The sequence below is a fragment of the Schistocerca gregaria genome, chromosome 7 (genome assembly GCF_023897955.1).
Source record: "Schistocerca gregaria isolate iqSchGreg1 chromosome 7, iqSchGreg1.2, whole genome shotgun sequence".
Taxonomy (NCBI): domain Eukaryota; kingdom Metazoa; phylum Arthropoda; class Insecta; order Orthoptera; family Acrididae; genus Schistocerca; species Schistocerca gregaria.
In genome coordinates, this window is record NC_064926.1 from 21643870 (window position 1) to 21663188 (window position 19319).

The 19319-nt window shown below is 39.5% G+C and overlaps 1 protein-coding gene across 1 annotated transcript in view; it reads left to right on the plus strand.

Moving 5' to 3' along the window:
- LOC126282212 (fibrillin-2-like) overlaps window positions 1-19319 on the plus strand; it is a 687537-nt gene that overhangs the window by 311326 nt on the left and 356892 nt on the right. Inside the window, exon 7 of the mRNA XM_049981761.1 lies at window positions 9661-9909. Within this exon, the coding sequence (XP_049837718.1) occupies window positions 9661-9909 (249 nt within the window). The remainder of the gene's footprint in view (window positions 1-9660; window positions 9910-19319) is intronic.

Here is a 19319-nt window from a genome sequence, read left to right on the forward strand (position 1 = left end):
GCATGCTGCTCGGCGGTTAGAGGCATCTGCCTGACGCAAAAGCTAAGAGCACTTACCATCACCTTTGTTTCATGTGGCAAGCGTTGGAAAATACTTATGTGAAGATTGGATGCTCGTACACTATATAAGAGTTTTAAGTTTGGATTCAGAATCAAGAACGTTCACTCTTTTACTTTACGTTCATAATGAACGACGATCTGACTGAATATTGGTGGAAAGGCACCTATCTGTCGTTAGTCTGAAATGACGTATTGAAATATCAGCTGGTTAGTCGCCCCATTTCCAATAATGCGCAGTCAAATTGTTTATCCTGCAACGTTGCCTCCCTTACAGGTAGACAACCTGAATAAAAGTTGATGACTATCCATAGAGCCAGCACGCTTTAAACTCAGTGAAACTTAAACATATGCCAAATTCATTATTAACAAGTGCTGTTTACAGGTTTCTGGTCAGAAATAAAACATGTACTACAATACATTATGATGCAGCACAGCCAACAAAATGGCTGTTAAAGGAAACCGAATTTAGCTCCAGAAACTTGTCTACTTAGACCTCAGTGGTTGGACAACGGGCGGCCCGCGGTCCGGATCCGGCTCGCGATTGATCTCAATCCGACACGTGGAAGAAATTCATAGGAAACGAGACATTCTTCTGCTTAAATCTGAGACTTTCTCTGTATGATAATATTCATGTTCTCTTGAAGAGGAATGTTTTGAGATATAATTGTTCTGATAGCATGTCGGAAAGCTTAGCGCCAATTAAAAATATACCTTTGAACTTACAGACGTTAGGGACACTGCAATCGCATCGCTTGAGTACTGCTTTCTTATTGGTCGTACATCCTGTAAAAGTTGAGCAGTTTCGGCCATTTCGTGCAGCAGTAATAAGATATGATACGTTCTTATCATCTGCAATAGTAAAAATGTCACACGGAAGTTATGGGGCCCTCACAGGTGCATTATTACTAACATTGCGTCATGTGCTGACCGTCTGAGGACGATTATTGTCGTATTGCCAATTATAGAAATATTGACGGATGTTATTTATTCCGAAAATTACTTATACCCCGTGAGCGCTTCAGATGTTTATTAACGATATTGCAAAGTTTTGGAGTGGAACTTTTTAAGATAGCTACGATATTGTAAAACGTCATTAAGGAAAGAAACAAAGCTCACTATGCGTAAATAACTCAGATTGGAATGTATACCGCAGAGACAGGCTGGACAGTGAAGGGGGAGGCGTGTTTATTGCTATAAGAAGTGCAATAGTATCGAAGGAAATTGACGGAGATTCGAATTGTGAAATGATTTGTGTGAAGGTCACGGTTAAAGCAGGCTCAGACATGGTAATTGGATGTCTCTATAGGCCCCCGGGCTCAGCAGCTGTTGTGGCTCAGCACCTGAAGAATAATTTGGAAAATATTTCGAGTAGATTTTCCCACCATGTTATAGTTCTGGGTGTAGATTTTAATTTGCCGGATATAGACTGGGAGACTCAAACGTTCATAACGGGTGGCAGGGACAAAGAATCCAGTGAAATATTTTTAAGTGCTTTATCTGAAAACTACCTTGAGCAGTTAAAAAGAGAACCAACTCGTGGCGATAACATATTAGACCTTCTGGCGACAAACAGACCCGAACTATTTGAATCAGTTAATGCAGAACAGGGAATCAGCGATCATAAAGCGGTTACTGCATCGATGATTTCAGCCATAAATAGAAATATTAAAAAATGTAGGAAGATTTTTCTGTTTAGCAAAAGTGACAAAAAGCAGATTTCAGAGTACTTGATGGTACAACACAAAAGTTTTGTCTCAAGTTCAGATAGTGTTGAGGATCAGTGGACAAGGTTCAAAACCATCGTACAATATGCGTTAGTTGAGTATGTGCCAAGCAAGATCGTAAGAAATGGAAAAGAGCCACCGTGGTACAACAACCGAGTTAGAAAACTGCTGCGGAAGCAAAGGGAACTTCACAGCAAACATAAACATAGCCAAAGCCTTGCACACAAACAAAAATTACGCGAAGCGGAATGTAGTGTGAGGAGGGCTATGCGAGAGGCTTTCAATGAATTCGAAAGTAAAGTTCTATGTACTGACTTGGCAGAAAATCCTAAGAAATTTTGGTCCTATGTCAAAGCGGTAGGTGGATCAAAACAAAATGTCCAGACACTCTGTGACCAAAATGGTACTGAAACAGAGGATGACAGACTAAAGGCCGAAATACTAAATGTCTTCTTCCAAAGCTGTTTCACTTAGGAAGATTGCACTGTGCTTCCTTCTCTAGATTGTCGAACAGTTGACAAAATGGTAGATATCGAAATAGACGACAGAGGGATAGAGAAACAATTAAAATCGCTCAAAAGAGGAAAGACCGCTGGTCCTGATGGGATACCAGTTCGATTTTACACAGAGTACGCGAAGGAACTTGCCCCCCTTCTTGCAGCGGTGTACCGTAGGTCTCTAGAAGAGCGAAGCGGTCCAAGGGATTGGAAAAGGGCACAGGTCATCCCCGTTTTCAAGAAGGGACGTCGAACAGATGTGCAGAACTATAGACCTATATCTCTAACGTCGATCAGTTGTAGAATTTTGTGAACACGTATTATGTTCGAGTATAATGTCTTTTCTGGAGACTAGAAACCTACTCTGTAGGAATCAGCATGGGTTTCGAAAAAGACGGTCGTGTGAAACCCAGCTCGCCCTATTCGTCCACGAGACTCAGAGGGCCTTAGACACGGGTTCACAGGTAGATGCCGTGTTTCTTGACTTCCGCAAGGCGTTTGACACAGTTCCCCACAGTCGTTTAATGAACAAAGTAAGAGCATACGGACTATCAGATCGATTGTGTGATTGGATTGAGGAGTTCCTAGATAACAGAACGCAGCATGTTATTCTCAATGGAGAGAAGTCTTCCGAAGTAAGAGTGATTTCAGGTGTGCCGCAGGGGAGTGTCATAGGACCGTTGCTATTCACAATATACATAATTGACCTGGTGGATGACATCGGAAGTTCACTGAGGCTTTTTGCAGATGATGCTGTGGTGTATCGAGAGGTTGCAACAATGGAAAATTGTACTGAAATGCAGGAGGATCTGCAGCGAATTGACGCATGGTGCACGGAATAGCAATTGAATCTCAATGTAGACAAGTGTAATGTGATGCGCATACATAGAAAGATAGGTCGCTTATCATTTAGCTACAAAATAGCAGGTCAGCAACTGGAAGCAGTTAATTCCATAAATTATCTGGGAGTACGCATTAGGAGTGATTTAAAATGGAATGATCATTAAAGTTGATCGTCGGTAAAGCAGATGCCAGACTGAGATTCAATGGAATAATCCTAAGGAAATGCAATCCGACAACAAAGGAAGTAGGTTACAGTACGCTTGTTCGCTCACTGCTTGAATACTGCTCAGCAGTGTGGGATCCGCACCAGATAGGGTTGATAGAAGAGATAGAGAAGATCCAACGGAGAGCAGCGCGCTTCGTTACAGGATCATTTAGTAATCGCGAAAGCGTTACGGAGGTGATAGATAAACTCCAGTGGAAGACTCTGCAGGAGAGACGCTCAGTAGCTCGGTACAGGCTTTTGTTAAAGCTCCGAGAACTTCCCTTCACCGAAGAGTCAAGCAGTATATTGCTCCCTCCTACGTATATCTCGCGAAGAGACCATGAGGATAAAATCAGAGAGATTAGAGCCCACACAGAAGCATACCGACAATCCTTCTTTCCACGTACAATACGAGACTGGAATAGAAGGGAGAACCGATAGAGGTACTCAGGGTACCCTCTGCTACACACCGTCAGGTGGCTTGCGGAGTATGGATGTAGATGTAGATAGAAAGGCAGGCATCCGAAGGTGGGGTGAACATGAAATGAATGTGCTCTCAAAACCGATGTTTTGTGGTATAATTCGTTGATTTGGTTTGTGGGGAAAGCGGTGCCATTCGACACCTGTTACAATTTAATATGCTTCATATTTTGGCAAGAATAATTTTCAATGCATTTGTAACACGATAATATCATTTCTTTCTTAAATGGCATAGTTCTTATAATCATCAGGATATTCCCAAGGAACAATGTGTAATTGCTTTTGTAAGGAAAATTTGCATTAGTCAGATCTCAGGAGAGCAATATACATAAATAATGAGTCTTTACATTCTTCGAGTCTCTGTGTGAATAATGCTGTGAACTTAATTTTTTGGGCAAACTATCTGCTGTCCATTATGCTCATTGTATTCTTTATTCTAATTACGTTGGTTTGTATGAAAACATAGATTTCATCGATGTATAAGGAAACACGCTCCCAACAGCCAGTTATAAAATGATCCCTACATGTTAACTCAGCCAGTGATGAAATACAAGATTACGTTTGCTTGCTTGTGAAGAAATGTTTGTAAGAACAAATGGAAACACGAAAGGATCACTGCAACCTAATAAAATCACCAGTGGCACTTTCATCCCAGTTGACTATAATCTATTTCAACTTTTTAAAAAACTCATTTTTCCATACTTGTACTCACTATCTTCGTAAATGACAGATGTGAAGCTACGAATGCAGATTTGTAGGCCATCCGACGTTGGAACCATTACGCTGCCTCTTCTCTCTATCGTCACTACGCAAGGACAGTGGTGTTTTCGTGCTAACGACTCACAAATGATTCTTTACAGTGCTTCTGGGCGAACAGTTTCTTATTAGCTTATAGCGTAAATGAAACGTTAAAATAACAGCTCTATAATGCAGAGCTTCAAATCAACAGCTTCTTCATTCTTTCTGTAGTCAACTGTTACAAACGTCCGATAATTAGTAGCTTCATAGTTTCGACCATAGCTGCAACAATTTAGGAAATAAATTTAATTTCAGTCGTAATAAAGGGAGAAATCTATAGAAAACAGCTTTTATTTTGCGCTCTTGAAATTTAGTGTACCGCAAAAATATAGACCGTACCTCTTTGTAATAGTAATATTTTTTTAACTCTTGTGATGTGAATATGGTTCTAGTTTCCTTAACTACCGCCCCCTTCCACTCAACATGACACATAGTATGTCCGTTCGTTGTTTAATACACATTGTTATAACGTACCCTACCGCTTATGAAACAAGAAAAATGTCTTTTACATTGTTGGAAACTACGAAAGTCAAGAAAATTGTGTTGGTTTTAATATTGGTTGTATAGAAAGCTGTTTACTCGTCTGTTTGGCGCTGCATGTTATCTGCAATATTACTTTTTCGTAACATATGGGTGTTGTGCAAATTGTGTAACAAAACGATCATTGGCATATTCGAAAGAAATATTAACGCATTTTCTCTGTTTGCATTGTGCTGAAACGTGGACATCAGTGCTCCTGAAGAATTATACCAAACCCTACATTTTGAATCTCTTTCTTTGATCTATACATGCGTAAAAACTGGTATGGAACGGGTTTCACACCATGTGTAGTTAGAAATGCATGGTCAAATTACAGAAGATGCCCCTTCCTGATCATTGGTAACGTATAGTAGGCCAGTCTCTCCAAAATCCGTGAACATACACTGTCTTGCCAAACATCTAAACTGCACCATCGTTGTGGAGTTGATCCTTGTAGAGTAAAGTGCGGTACTTTTTATCGGCCAACCTGTGTTGGTGCTCAGCACCTAACGCAATTTATTAATGACGCAAAGACTGTTTCACACTTTTAATACGTGTACGTGTTGCTGTAGTAACTGTAACATCTTGAAGTAGTTGACGTGTGCTAGCCAATGTCAAAGGCAGTTGATTGATTTATTGATCCATTTTCATCTACAGCTGCACAATGCGCAAGAGATATTTGGATTTTTATGTTAATATTAACAGTTTTACGTATAGTATACCTTTGTATATAATAACAAAAATTAATATATCAATTAATGATGAATACTAAAATAAATGTTGTTACGCTATATATAGAGAGATAAAATACAAATGTTCTTCTGAATAAGACTACATTGGATTAACATAGAAAAATTAAGTTTTGTAGGTATTCATTTACTGTGTAAAAGCAGTGATCAACCAAGAACGACTTCAATTTAGATTTGAAGTGACCAATGTTTTGTATGTGCTTAATGGTATCTGGTAAGGCATTGTATAGTTTGATACTAGGATGGATAAGGCCGTTTTGAAATAACTTTGTTTTTTGTCACTTTGAACATGTACATCCAATTTTTGTCTTGTATCATTGCTGTGTATTATGTGATTTTGAATGACGAGTGGTCTTTTTGTATGTAAGTTTTACTTTAAATACATTTTATTTTCAAGTAAGGAAGAAGCAGGATAATGCTTTTTTGAAACAATAGTCTACATGATTTGCGATTATCTACCCCTTCCATTATTCTTATAATTTTTTTTTAATTTTGAATGTTTTGATGGCAACTCCAGAATACCCTCAGAACATAATCCCAAATCGGAGGTGAGAGTGTAAAACTGCATAATATACACACTGAAGGGTGTTGTAGCTGGTACAATTTTTTAACGTATGTAACACAAAACAAGAAGTACTTAATTTTTTGTCATTTGCTCAATATGTGCTTTCCATTTCAAGTTGTCTTGTAGATGAAGTCCAAGAAATTTGGTACAGACTGTTTTGGCAATTGTTTGTCCATATAGCTGTAGATTTGGTGATATCAGATTATTTGTTTGCACTGTATGTATATTGATACCTACATTTTTTTCAGTGTTTAGTATTAACACATTGTCATCAGAGTAACATGTTAGCCTTTCAGTGGCTTCTTTTATGTTTTTTACAGAAGTTTTTTCTGGGTTTCTTGTAATTAGAACACTCGTATCATCAGCAAATTGAAATATTTTACTGCTATCTTTGTTTATGTTTAGATCATTTACATAGAGTAAGAGCAGAACAGGACCCATTACTGATCATTGTGTCACTCCATATTTAACAATTAGTAGCTTGGAATTATATTTCCTAATGACATTGTCCCTTTCTTGATTAATTTTCACGTATTGTTCCCTATTCTTAAGATAACAGCTGAGCCAGTTGTTAGCTGTTCCCCTAATGCCAAGATTTTCTAGCTTGTGTAGCAATTTGTCATGATTTGTGGTGTCAAATGCCTTTGACAAATTTAAAAATATGCCCATGGTAAGTTTTTTGTTGTGTAATGCTATCAGTGCCTCTAATAGAAAGCAGTGCACTGCTGATTCGGTTGAACAGTTTGCTCTAAATCCATGTTGAGGTTCTGACAGAAAGCCATTATCCTGTAAGAAGTCTGTTAGTCTCTTATTTAAAAGCTATTCTAATATCTTAGAGAAAACAGACAGAAGTGCCAGTGATCTGTAGTTGGATATATCATCTTTGTTTCCTTTCTTGTATAATGGCTTTACTTTTGCTATTTTCAAACATGAAGGAAAAGTTCCTGTAGCAAAAGATAGGTTACATAGGTGGGTTAAGGGTTCAGTAATCAAGTCCCCACACTTCTTTATAATGAAATCAGGCATATCATATGCACCTGCAGAGTGTTTCATTTTGAGACTTTTTATTGTAACCTGTACTACTTCTACATTTGTTGGGTACAGAAAGATTGATCTGCTTGAGACTTTTTTCCTTGTTTCTGTATGCTGTTTTCTAGTAGTGGTCTGTTGTAGTAGTTTCTCTGTTGCATTTATAAAATAGTTATTAAACATATTAGCTACTTCCTGTGGGTTATTAGTGTTTTCTGAGCCAGCCTTTAATACTATATTAATAATTCTATTTTTGTAAGATTAGGTTCCTATCTTTACAACTTACCAGATTGCTTTGGTTCTGTTTGAAGCATCTATGTATTTGTCATTGTCTCGTTTCGTTGCCTCCTTTATTATTTTATTTAAGATAGATTTATATTTTTTAAAGTAACTATCAAACTCCTGAGTTTTGTTGTAGCTTCTTGCAATATTGTGAAGGTACCGTTTTGTAGCACAGGATTTCCTTATACCTCTAGTAATCCACTTGCTGCTTTTAGTGGTTTAGGTTGTTTTGGCTTTCAATGGAAAAGCAAGTTCAAAATAATATTTAAAAATATTCATGAATGTCTGAAACTTATCATAAATATTTTCTGTACTATACACTAGCTCCCATGATTCTCGTTGGAGATAATTCTGGAATGTTTGTACTGTTGTATTACTGAAAGTTCTGCCCATGTGTGTAGTCTTCCTCATATGATTATAGGATGGATTAGTGTTTACACAAAAGCTTATAGCCTGTGCATGATGGTCTGCCAGTCCAGCTTTAATTACAACTGATTTATAATTTGTTTTGGAGTTAATTGTTATTTGGTCTATAGTAGTACAAGAATGATTCGTTTCACGTGTAGGGGAGTGGACTGTAATCTGTGAGAATGGAATGTTGTTCACATTGTAAATACTCATTAATTCAGGTGAACTATGAGTCCAGTGTGTGTGTAACTGTCTGTGTGTGTGTGTGTGTGTGTGTGTGTGTGTGTGTGTGTGTGTGTGTGTTTTATTAAGTTGCTACAGTGAAAGTGTGCGTTAGAAAATAAAAAGATAATTTTGGTAATACTTCCCTTAGCCATATGTAGTTACTTTTTATAATTACAAATAGTATGTATACATAATATGCAATAAAGTATTCTTTATAGATTTCACTAAACATTTCCGAATTTATGTTTCAATTGTTGGTACTTATAAAGAAAAGTGATTTAAATATGGAGTGAGAGATGGAACTCGTAAATTCTACCTGAACTAAGAAATAGCTGTACCAATCACAAAACAGTCTTCACATATTGTCATAACAACATATGTTAAGTAGCCATAGTTTGCATTGACAAACATAGACCTCGGACTACAAAAAATATCATTCTGTCGTCACAACAAAGATTTCGGGAAATGGCACTGTCACATTTGATCTGACAATTCTTTGGCAGCAGGAATTTGTGAATCACAGAGGGGCACTGTTAATCATGTGAATACTCAACACTTAAAGAACACAATAATTGAAAGAAGCATGAATCTCTATAATTGTAGTAACTGAGTAGGACTGAATAAGTGGAGCAAGATGAAGTTTATGGAAAATAGGAGAGGAAAAAACAGTTGGGGAAAAATGCAAAGCAAATGTGAGACATATTGTTGATGATAGAGCAGCATTCAGAACTGAAACAATATTGGTAAATTAGAGGGTCATGTAGTATAATAATTTAATTGTGACATGGGGAGCAACACATACAAAAGCTGAAGCTAACTAGGTAGCCATAATACAGGATATCTTTAAAAATGTGGATACAGTATTACATTTTTTTCAAATCAGAAATATATTTGAACACTTTACATTTAAAAATATAAGCTTCTAGTGTACACGCATAACTTTTTAGTACTGTAATTATACTTCTAGAATTGGAAAAGAATGGAAGGGTCTCTGATGGTAATAGCTGTAAAAACATTCCAGTGAAAAACATTAACTGCAGCCTCTCTGAATGAAGTTGCTTTGAATTCATTTTGACATATTTTATTTTCGTTTTAGCTTGAACAGGAATGTGGGCCATCAGTTCCCTGGCCACCATATCTAATTAGCAGCATTTTGTTCTAGTTAGTAACATGTACCATATGTGATTAGACAGAGTTATTGGAGGCTACTACATATAGTGCTCCAGACTATAAATTGACACATGGTGTAAAGTTCTCATTTTTGATATTTGTTTTAGATGTGGATGAATGCGAGGCAATCCCAGGATTATGCCAGGGTGGCCATTGTACAAACTCAATTGGTTCATTCACTTGTGAATGCCCTGAAGGGCAAACACGTAATCCTGAAACAAATGAGTGTCGAGACCGTGATGAATGCCTGGAAGAGGACGTCTGCACAGATGGTCGTTGTGTCAACACTGATGGCTCTTATTACTGCCTGTGCAATCCAGGATTTATTCCAAGTCAGGATAATAAACATTGCAGAGGTATGTGTAATAAGTCACAGATGTGAATTTGGTAATATGTCATCATATGCTGTAGCTAAAGTTATTTAATTTCACAACTTTCAACACGTTACAGAAATATGAGAAGGAGAAAAGAGATCATCCCAGATTGAAAATTGTTGTAATTGATAAATAATGACCATTTGAAGTATGCATAAATTGAATATATCATAAAATATTTGAAAACATAGTCAGTGATCTTAAAATTTCATCTCTATGAAAGAGTCGAAACCGGTCACTCACTCCAATAAAAAATGTTTTAACGAGATTGCGATCAAGACTGTTTTAAATTTTGAGCGTATCATTGTGATTTAGAATGAACAAGAAAATCTGCTTCTGAAATAAAGATGCAAAATTTCAACTAAAAGATATACAAGCAACAGTCTGAATGATTTGCAGTTATAATTCAGTTTCATACTTTTTGAAAAGTTTTATTTACAGTTTCTCAGATGGCTTTCTGCATGGGATATAATGTACTACTAGTTCTTCTTCCTCATTTTTTGCATTTATTCCCCTTTCTTTGTTCAGTTTTGGATGGGCATTAGTGAAGAAATCTCATGTGGCTGACAGCCCATTCACTTATGAATTGAATTGCTACAGGCACAGTCTTTCACCCAGTACATTTAGAATGCAGGAGTTATATCTGTTAGGAGTACCCGGTGACAGAATAAACATAGAGTGTCGTTTTTCTGGATTACATGTGATATCAACCAAATACTAAACTTCGTTACAAGAAGACTCTCTTGTGTAATCTCAGGGGTGTCCAAAACTGCAGTCCCAGGATTATGTTGAATATATTAGTGGATCCATTGCGCAAGTTCTTCAGCCATAGAGAACTGAGGCTGAGCATAGCTCGGCTAGCCATAAATAGACTGGAGCCATGGGGGGCTCTGACTGTGATCTCACCCCCATTCCCCATGCACAAATCTGAGGCACCCTCTGTGGATGACAGAGCACTGCTGCAGGAACTCACACATGTCGCTTCATCCCTCCTCTCCTAGGGAGATCATGAATTCTTGAGACATCCACACTGACGTCCTTGTCTGCTGGGCTTTGGCTAAGGCAGCTTGTTGCAGCAGCAGTATGTATACATTCTGTGCCCACTTTCCCATGACAAACCATATAGCAACACCACCAATGCCAGGGCTGTTTCCATGTTGACCTTGAGTATCAGCTCTGGTGATACTGCTGGTGCTGACGGTACTGGTATCAGGAGTTGCTCAGGAATGGGTGACAGAATCCCTGATGATGGTGTCGGAAGTAATAGAGGAACTGTTGGTTCGACCACCGAGGACAGATTTCTTTACCTGTGCGGGAGTCTAGAACTGGCAGCAGCAGGCCAATTGGTGTGAAGCAGTACTAGGAGAGAAACTGATCGAAGGCATTGTCAGATAAAGACTTGGCGACATACTTTTTCATCTGAGTTTGGAACATTCGCACTAGGCATTCTGCCTCACCATTAGAGTGTGCATGGAACGGTGGGGCGAAGATATGACAGACTGCACCGGAATCACAAAGTGCCGCAAACTCTTGCGATGAAAATTGTGACCATTATCGGACACTAACATCGTGGGCAAGCCCTTGAGTGAAAAATTTTGGACAAGGCAGTGACAGTGGCAATTATAGATGAGGAAATACAGTGAACAACATACTGAAAATGAGAATATGCATCAATGACCAACAGGCAACAAGCATTGAGAGGGTGCCAGTGAAATCCACAGGTGTATTATGGTCCCATGCATACGACAGCATCGGCCAATGAGACAGCGACACCTGGGGAGCTCCTTGATGCATCACACACTGTGAACTGGAGGCAACCAGGTGGGTAACTTTAACATCCAAGCCAGTCCGAAACGTGGCTTGGTGGGCCAACTCTCTTGTGTGTGGTACACACCAGTGATCTGCATGTAATAAACAGAGGACCTCAAAAAGATGCCCTGGGGGGAGCTCACTACCTGAGGGGTGTGTCTAAAAGCAGAATACCATCCACAACAGAGAATCGACATCAAATGGTGCAATAATTACAGAGGGTGTCGGACATCCGAGAAGGTGGTGAATCTGCCCAACCGTGTTGTACAAATGTTATGACATGCTACAAATTGGGATCTGAAGCTACAGCCTTCATTATCACTGTGCTAGTTACAAGAAAACCATCAACCATTTGCTGTGCAGCAACATCAGTGTGGAAACAAAGCAATTCCTCCTCATAAAATCCTGGGTCCGGACTGGCCAGCAGGGAGGACAAATCATTGTCATTTCCATGTTGATTCATTGGACAGAAGCGACACAATAGCAGAAACATGTTGATACATGGCTTTGAGATCATCACGAGAAACTTCAAACCCAAGATAAATGATAGAAGGTTGAAAAAATTTACATTTTTCTAAATTACATTTCAACGAGGCTGCTTGGAGGACAGAAAGAAATAGTACGGACATTTTGTAAATGTTCTGCAGTGGAAGCACCATAACTACAATGTCATCCAAATAGTTTGCACAACCCAGCACATATGATGTAAGCTGTTCCAAAAAACTTTGAAAAGTAGTGGAGTGCTGGCGACTCCAAAATGCAACTGCAAGTTTTGGTACAGTCTAGGAGGGGTATTGACAACTAACATGCATCGTGACTTTGTATCGAAGGGACATTGTAAATAGGCACCCAACAGGTTAAGTTCTGAGAAATATTGCCCACCTGATAACTTTGCAAAGTGATCATCTGGGCATGGTATCAGGTATGTATTCACTACAGATTGTGTGTTCACAGATACTTTAAAATCACTGCAGAGCTGTAACCAGCCTGGAAGTTTCTTTACGAGAACTAAAGGGGTAGACCATTCACTTGATGCAATAGGCCAAACAACACCAGATTTCTTGAGATAATGTACTTCATCTTTAACTTGTGCCCTGAATGCCACTGAACCAGACGGGCCTGGAAAAAAGTGAGGCCGAGCAGAAGGTCTCATGGTAACGTGCTTTAAAATTGTTGGCACACCCCAATCCAAGAGAGAAAAATGAGGAAAACTGTGAACATAATGCATCTAACTGTGTTAATGCCACTTGTTCAGACTCTGAATTCATTTCATCTGAAACGGTAAAAGCAAAGTACTTAAAAGCATCTAATCCAAAAAGATTCTCCATACATGCGTTATATACAACAAGAAATGTAAGTGATCGGACTACTGACTTGAAGGTCACTGCAACAGAGAATTGGCCAAGAATAGAAATACTACATTTATTGTAGTTTACTGAATTTTGTGACACAGGGAGAAGTAGAGGGGAGCCCAAGTTAGTGAGTTTAACAAGGTTACTGCAGCTCCGGTATCCACATGCGTGTGCAGAACTTTACAAAAAACCATAACATCAATGAAAAGTTAGTTTGGTGAAATGGAAATAGCTGATACAATGTTGTGTCCATATTCGCTTCAGGGTTGTTGCTCTGAATCTTTGCATTACAAACAGAATCAATGTGACATTCTTTGTTGCAATTATGACAGGAAGCCCAGCATTTTGGGCATACTGGGTGCTTGTGGTTAATGACACAATAAGGGCAGGGCGGGAGCATCGAATGGGTGCAATGCTGTTTACTGGCCTGTTTACTTTGTTGGTGTGACAGTTGCTGGGAGCGAGGCTGGCCACCTTAATGCTGTGATTGTGTGCTGACGTCTGTAACCATGTCTTCCCCCTGCAAATTATCTAAAGCTTGGTGTGGAGGAGAGGGTTACATTGCTGATACCTTTGAACGTGACTCAATTTGACTATCCGCAGCTTGTGACACCCCTTGAACAACTGTGCAATAGCTAAAACCTTGGGGGAGGGATGGATATTCACACAAAAGAGCACATTCTCACACCTGATGATCCAGAGCTAAACGCATCGTGGCATCTATAAGCATGTGGTCGGCATATGTCTCTTTATGCACATCGGACCTAAAATGACAATGACATGGATTTCATAGCTAACACTTGGTTCAAGAATCATAAAAGAAGGTTGTATACATGGAAGAATCCTGGAGATACTGAAAGGTATCAGATAGATTATATAATGGGAAGACAGAGATTTAGGAATCAGGTTTTAAACTGTAGGACATTTCCAGGGGCATATGTGGACTCTGACCACAATCTATTGGTTATGACCTGTTGGTTAAAACTGAAGAAACTGCAAAAAGGTGGGAATTTAAGGACATGGGATCTGGATAAGCTGAAAGAACCAGAGGTTGTACAGAGTTTCAAGGAGAGAATAAGGGAACAGTTGACAGGAATGGGGGAAAGAAACACAGTAGAAAAAGAATGGGTAGCTCTGAGGGATGAAGTAGTGAACGCAGCAGAGGATAAAGTAGGTAAAAAGACGAGGGCTGCTAGAAATCCTTGGGTGACAGAAGAAATATTTAATTTAATTGATGAAAGGAGAAAATATAAAAATGCAGTAAATGAAGCAGGCAAAAAGGAATACAAACGTCTCAAAAATGAGATCGACAGGAAGTGCAAAATGGCTAAGCAGAGATGGCTAGAGGACAAATGTAAGGATGTAGAAGCTTATCTCACTAGGGGTAAGATAGATACTGCCTACAGGGAGGGAAGAGAACCATGTGTAAGAATATCAAAAGCTCAGAAGGCAACCCAGTTCTAAGCAAAGAAGGGAAAGCAGAAAGGTGGAAGGAGTATATAGAAGGTTTATACAAGGGCGATGTACTTGAGGGCAATATTATGGAAATGGAAGAGGATGTAGATGAAGAGGAAATGGGAGATACGATACTGCGTGAAGAGTTTGACAGAGCACTGAAAGACCTGAGTCGAAACAAGGCCCCCGGAGTAGACAACATTCCATTAGAACTACTGACGGCCTTGGGAGAGCCAGTCATGACAAAACTCTACCAGCTGGTAAGCAAGATGTATGAGACAGGCGAAATACCCTCAGACTTCAAGAAGAATATAATAATTCCAATCCCAAAGAAAGCAAGTGCTGACAGATGTGAAAATTACCGAACTATCTGTTTAATAAGTCACAGCTGCAAAATACTAACTCGAATTCTTTACAGACAAATGGAAAAACTGGTAGATGCGGACCTCGGGGAGGATCAGTTTGGATTCCGTAGAAATGTTGGAACACGTGAGGCAATACTGACCTTACGACTTATCTTAGAAGAAAGATTAAGAAAAGGCAAACCTACATTTCTAGCATTTGTAGACTCAGAGAAAGCTTTTGACAATGTTGACTGGAATACTCTCTTTCAAATTCTGAAAGTGGCATGGGTAAAATACAGGGAGCGAAAGGCTATTTACAATTTGTACAGAAACCAGATGGCATGAAAGGGAAGCAGTGGTTGGGAAAGGAGTGAGACAGTGTCTTGAAAGGAGGATATAAGATGAACATCAACAAAAGCAAAACGAGGATAATGGAATGTTGTCAAATTAAATCGGGTGATGCTGAGGGAATTAGATTAGGAAATGAGACACTTAAAGTAGTAAAGGAGTTTTGCTATTTCGGGAGCAAAATAACTGATGATGGTCGAAGTAGAGAGGATATAAAATGTAGACTGGCAATGGCAAGGAAAGCGTTTCTGAAGAAGAGAAATTTGTTAACATCGAATATAGATTTATGTATTAGGAAGTTGTTTCTGAAAGTATTTGTATGGAGTGTAGCCATGTATGGAAGTGAAACATGGACGATAATTAGTTTGGACAAGAAGAGAATAGAAGCTTTCGAAATGTTGTGCTACAGAAGAATGCTGAAGATAAGGTGGATAGATCACGTAACTAATGAGGAGGTATTGAATAGGATTGGGGAGAAGAGAAGTTTGTGGCACAACTTGACTAGAAGAAAGGATCGGTTAATAGGACATGTTCTGAGGCATCAAGGGATCACAAATTTATCATTGGAGGGCAGTGTGGAGGGTAAAAATCGTAGAGGGAGACCAAGAGATGAGTACACTAAGCAGATTCAGAAGGATGTAGGTTGCAGTAGGTACTGGGAGATGAAGAAGCTTGCACAGGATAGAGTAGCATGGAGAGCTGCATCAAACCAGTCTCGGGACTGAAGACAACAACAACAAAAAATGGTTCAAATGGCTCTGAGCACTATGGGACTTAACATCTGTGGTCATCAGTCCCCTAGAACTTACAACTACTTAAACCTAACTAACCTAAAGAAATCACACACACCCAAGCCCAAGGCAGGATTCGAACCTGCGACCGTAGCAGTCGCGCGGCTCCGGACTGAGCGCCTAGAACCGCGAGACCACCGCGGCCGGCACAACAACAACAACAACAACAACAACATGGATTTCACCCATCTGTGCTCGATAGGGTTGATAAAGTTGCTTCCTACAACAACAAAGATGCACTTACAGTAGTATTTAGATAGAACTTCACACATTTGGTCAAATATTAAAGAAGACAGATCCTGTGAAGGACTTGGATACATTCTTGGCAATATCCGTAAAAGAAACAAGGTATGACATAAAATAGTATTAGTAATCCCAAAAGTTTGAAAGCATTGTTTCAGCCATTTCTCGTATGCATCCCATGCCTCAACAGATTCATTATATGTAGAAAAGGGAGGTGGATAAACCATGGGGGCTGTGGAGGGCTAAAGGGAGGCGACACGGATAGAGAAGCAGGCCAACTAGACAGAACAGAAGCCAGTGATTGGAGTACCTGAGTTTGATTGTGCAGTGCTCGTGTTTGGTAGTGCAATGCCGTGGCAAATGATTGATGCTGTTCTACCAGCTGATGTAAAGTGTTTTCTGTAACGTCATCAGCCATTGTGAGTATAAACGGAGGACCAACCAGAGTAGAAACACGTGTAGAGAGCAGGAACACATTCATTGCCAATCGTGTTGTAACTAGGTATAAGTTCAACACTGAACACAACTTTATTCATGGTCAGCAGACTGAACACGACTTTATTCCACGGAAGCATTAACAACTTTGAAACACTATTTAAGTAACATTCAGCAGGAACCAATTACATACACAAAGAGCTGTACCAATACGCATAGAGAAATGAGGCCGATCAGCCTTTTCAAAATATGCACACACAACACTGGAATACCAACTTAGTCTTGATGTTTCTATCCTGCTCTGCGAAGGTTTCCCCTTTCACTATTTCCCTTACACTTGCTTTCCTCATCCTATCTCTCCCCCACATGAACCATGGACCTTACCGTTGGTGGGGAGGCTTGCGTGCCTCAGCGATACAGATAGCTGTACCGTAGGTGCAGCCACAACGGAGGGGTATCTGTTGAGAGGCCAGACAAACGTGTGGTTCCTGAAGAGGGATAGCAGCCTTTCCAGTAGTTGCAGGGGCAACAGTCTGGATGATTGACTGATCTGGCCTTGTAACACTCACCAAAACGGCCTTGCTGTGCTGGTACTGTGAACGGCTGAAAGCAAGGGGAAACTACAGCCGTATTTTTTCCCGAGGGCATGCAGCTTTACTGTATGGCTAATTTATGATGGCCTCCTCTTGGGTAAAATATTCCGGAGGTAAAATAGTCCCCCATTCGTATCTCCCGGCGGGTACTACTCAAGAGGATGTCGTTATCAGGAGAAAGAAAACTGGCATTCTATGGATCGGAGTGTGGAATGTCAGATTCCTTAATCGGGCAGGTATGTTAGAAAATTTAAAAAGGGAAATGGGTAGGTTAAAGTTAGATATAGTGGGAATCAATGAAGTTCAGTGGCAGGAGGAACAAGACTTCTGGTCAGGTGACTACAGGGTTATAAACACAAAATCAAATAGGGGTAATGCAGGAGTAGGTTTAATAATGAATAGAAAACTAGGTATGCGGGTAAGCTACTACACACAGCATAGTGAACGCATTATTGTGGCAAAGATAGATACGAAGCCCATACCTACTACAGTAGTACAAGTTTATATGCCAACTAGCTCTGCAGATGACGAAGAAATTGAAGAAATGTATGATGAAATAAAAGAAATTATTCAGTTAGTGAAGAGTGACGAAAATTTAATAGTCATGAGTGACTGGAATTCGGTAATAGGAAAAGGGAGAGAAGAAAATGTAGTAGACGAATATGGATTGGGGCTAAGAAATGAAAGAGGAAGCCACCTTGTAGAATTTTGCACAGAGCATATGTTAACCATAGCTAACACTCTGCTCAAGAATCATAAAAGAAGGTTGTATACATGGAAGAATCCTGGAGATACTATAAGGTATCAGATAGATTATATAATGGTAAGACAGAGTTTTAGGAACCAGGTTTCAAATTGTAAGACATTTCCAGGGGCAGATGTGGACTCTGACCACAATCTATTGGTTATGACCTGTAGATTAAAACTGAAGAAACTGCAAAAATGTGGGAATTTAAGGAGATGGGACCTGGATAAACTGACTAAACCAGAGGTTGTACAGAGTTTCTGGGAGAGCATAAGGGAACAATTGGCAGGAATAGGGTAAAGAAATACAGTAGAAGAAGAATGGGTAGCTCTGAGGGATGAAGTAGTGAAGGCAGGAGAGGATCAAGTAGGTAAAAAGACGAGGTCTAGTAGAAATTTTTGGGTAACAGAAGATTCATTGAATTTAATTGATGAAAGGAGAAAATATAAAAATGCAGTAAATGAAGCAGGCAAAAAGGAATACAGACGTCTCAAAAATGAGATCGACAGGAAGTGCAAAATTGCTAGGCAGGGATGGCTAGAGGACAAATGTAAGGATGTAGAAGCGAGTATCACTAGGGGTAAGATAGATACTGCCTACAGGAAAATAAGAGAGACCTTTGGAGATAAGAGAACCACTTGTATGAACATCAAGAGCTCAGATGGAAACCCAGTTCTAAGCAAAGAAGGGAAAGCAGAAAGGTGGAAAGAGTATATAGAGGGTCTATACAAGGGCGATGTATTTGAGGACAATATTATGGAAATGGAAGAGAATGTAGATGAAGATGAAATGGGAGATACGATACTGCGTGAAGAGTTTGACAGAGCACTCAAAGACATAAGTCGAAACAAGGCCCACGGAGTAGACAACATTCCATTAGAACTACTGACGGCCTTCGGAGAGCCAGTCATGACGAGACTCTACCATGTGGTGAGCAAGATGTATGAAACAGGCAAAATACCCTCAGACTTCAAGAAGAATATAATAATTCCAATCCCAAAGAAAGCAGGTGTTGACAGATGTGAAAATTACCGAACTATCAGTTTAATAAGTCACAGCTGCAAAATACTAACGAGAATTCTTTACAGACGAATGGAAAAACTAGTAGAAGCCGACCTCGGGGAAGATCAGTTTGGATTCCGTAGAAATGTTGGAACATGTGAGGCAATACTGACCCTACGACTTATCTTAGAAGCTAGATTAAGGAAGGGCAAACCTACGTTTCTAGCATTTGTAGACTTAGAGAAAGCTTTTGATAATGTTGACTGGAATACTCT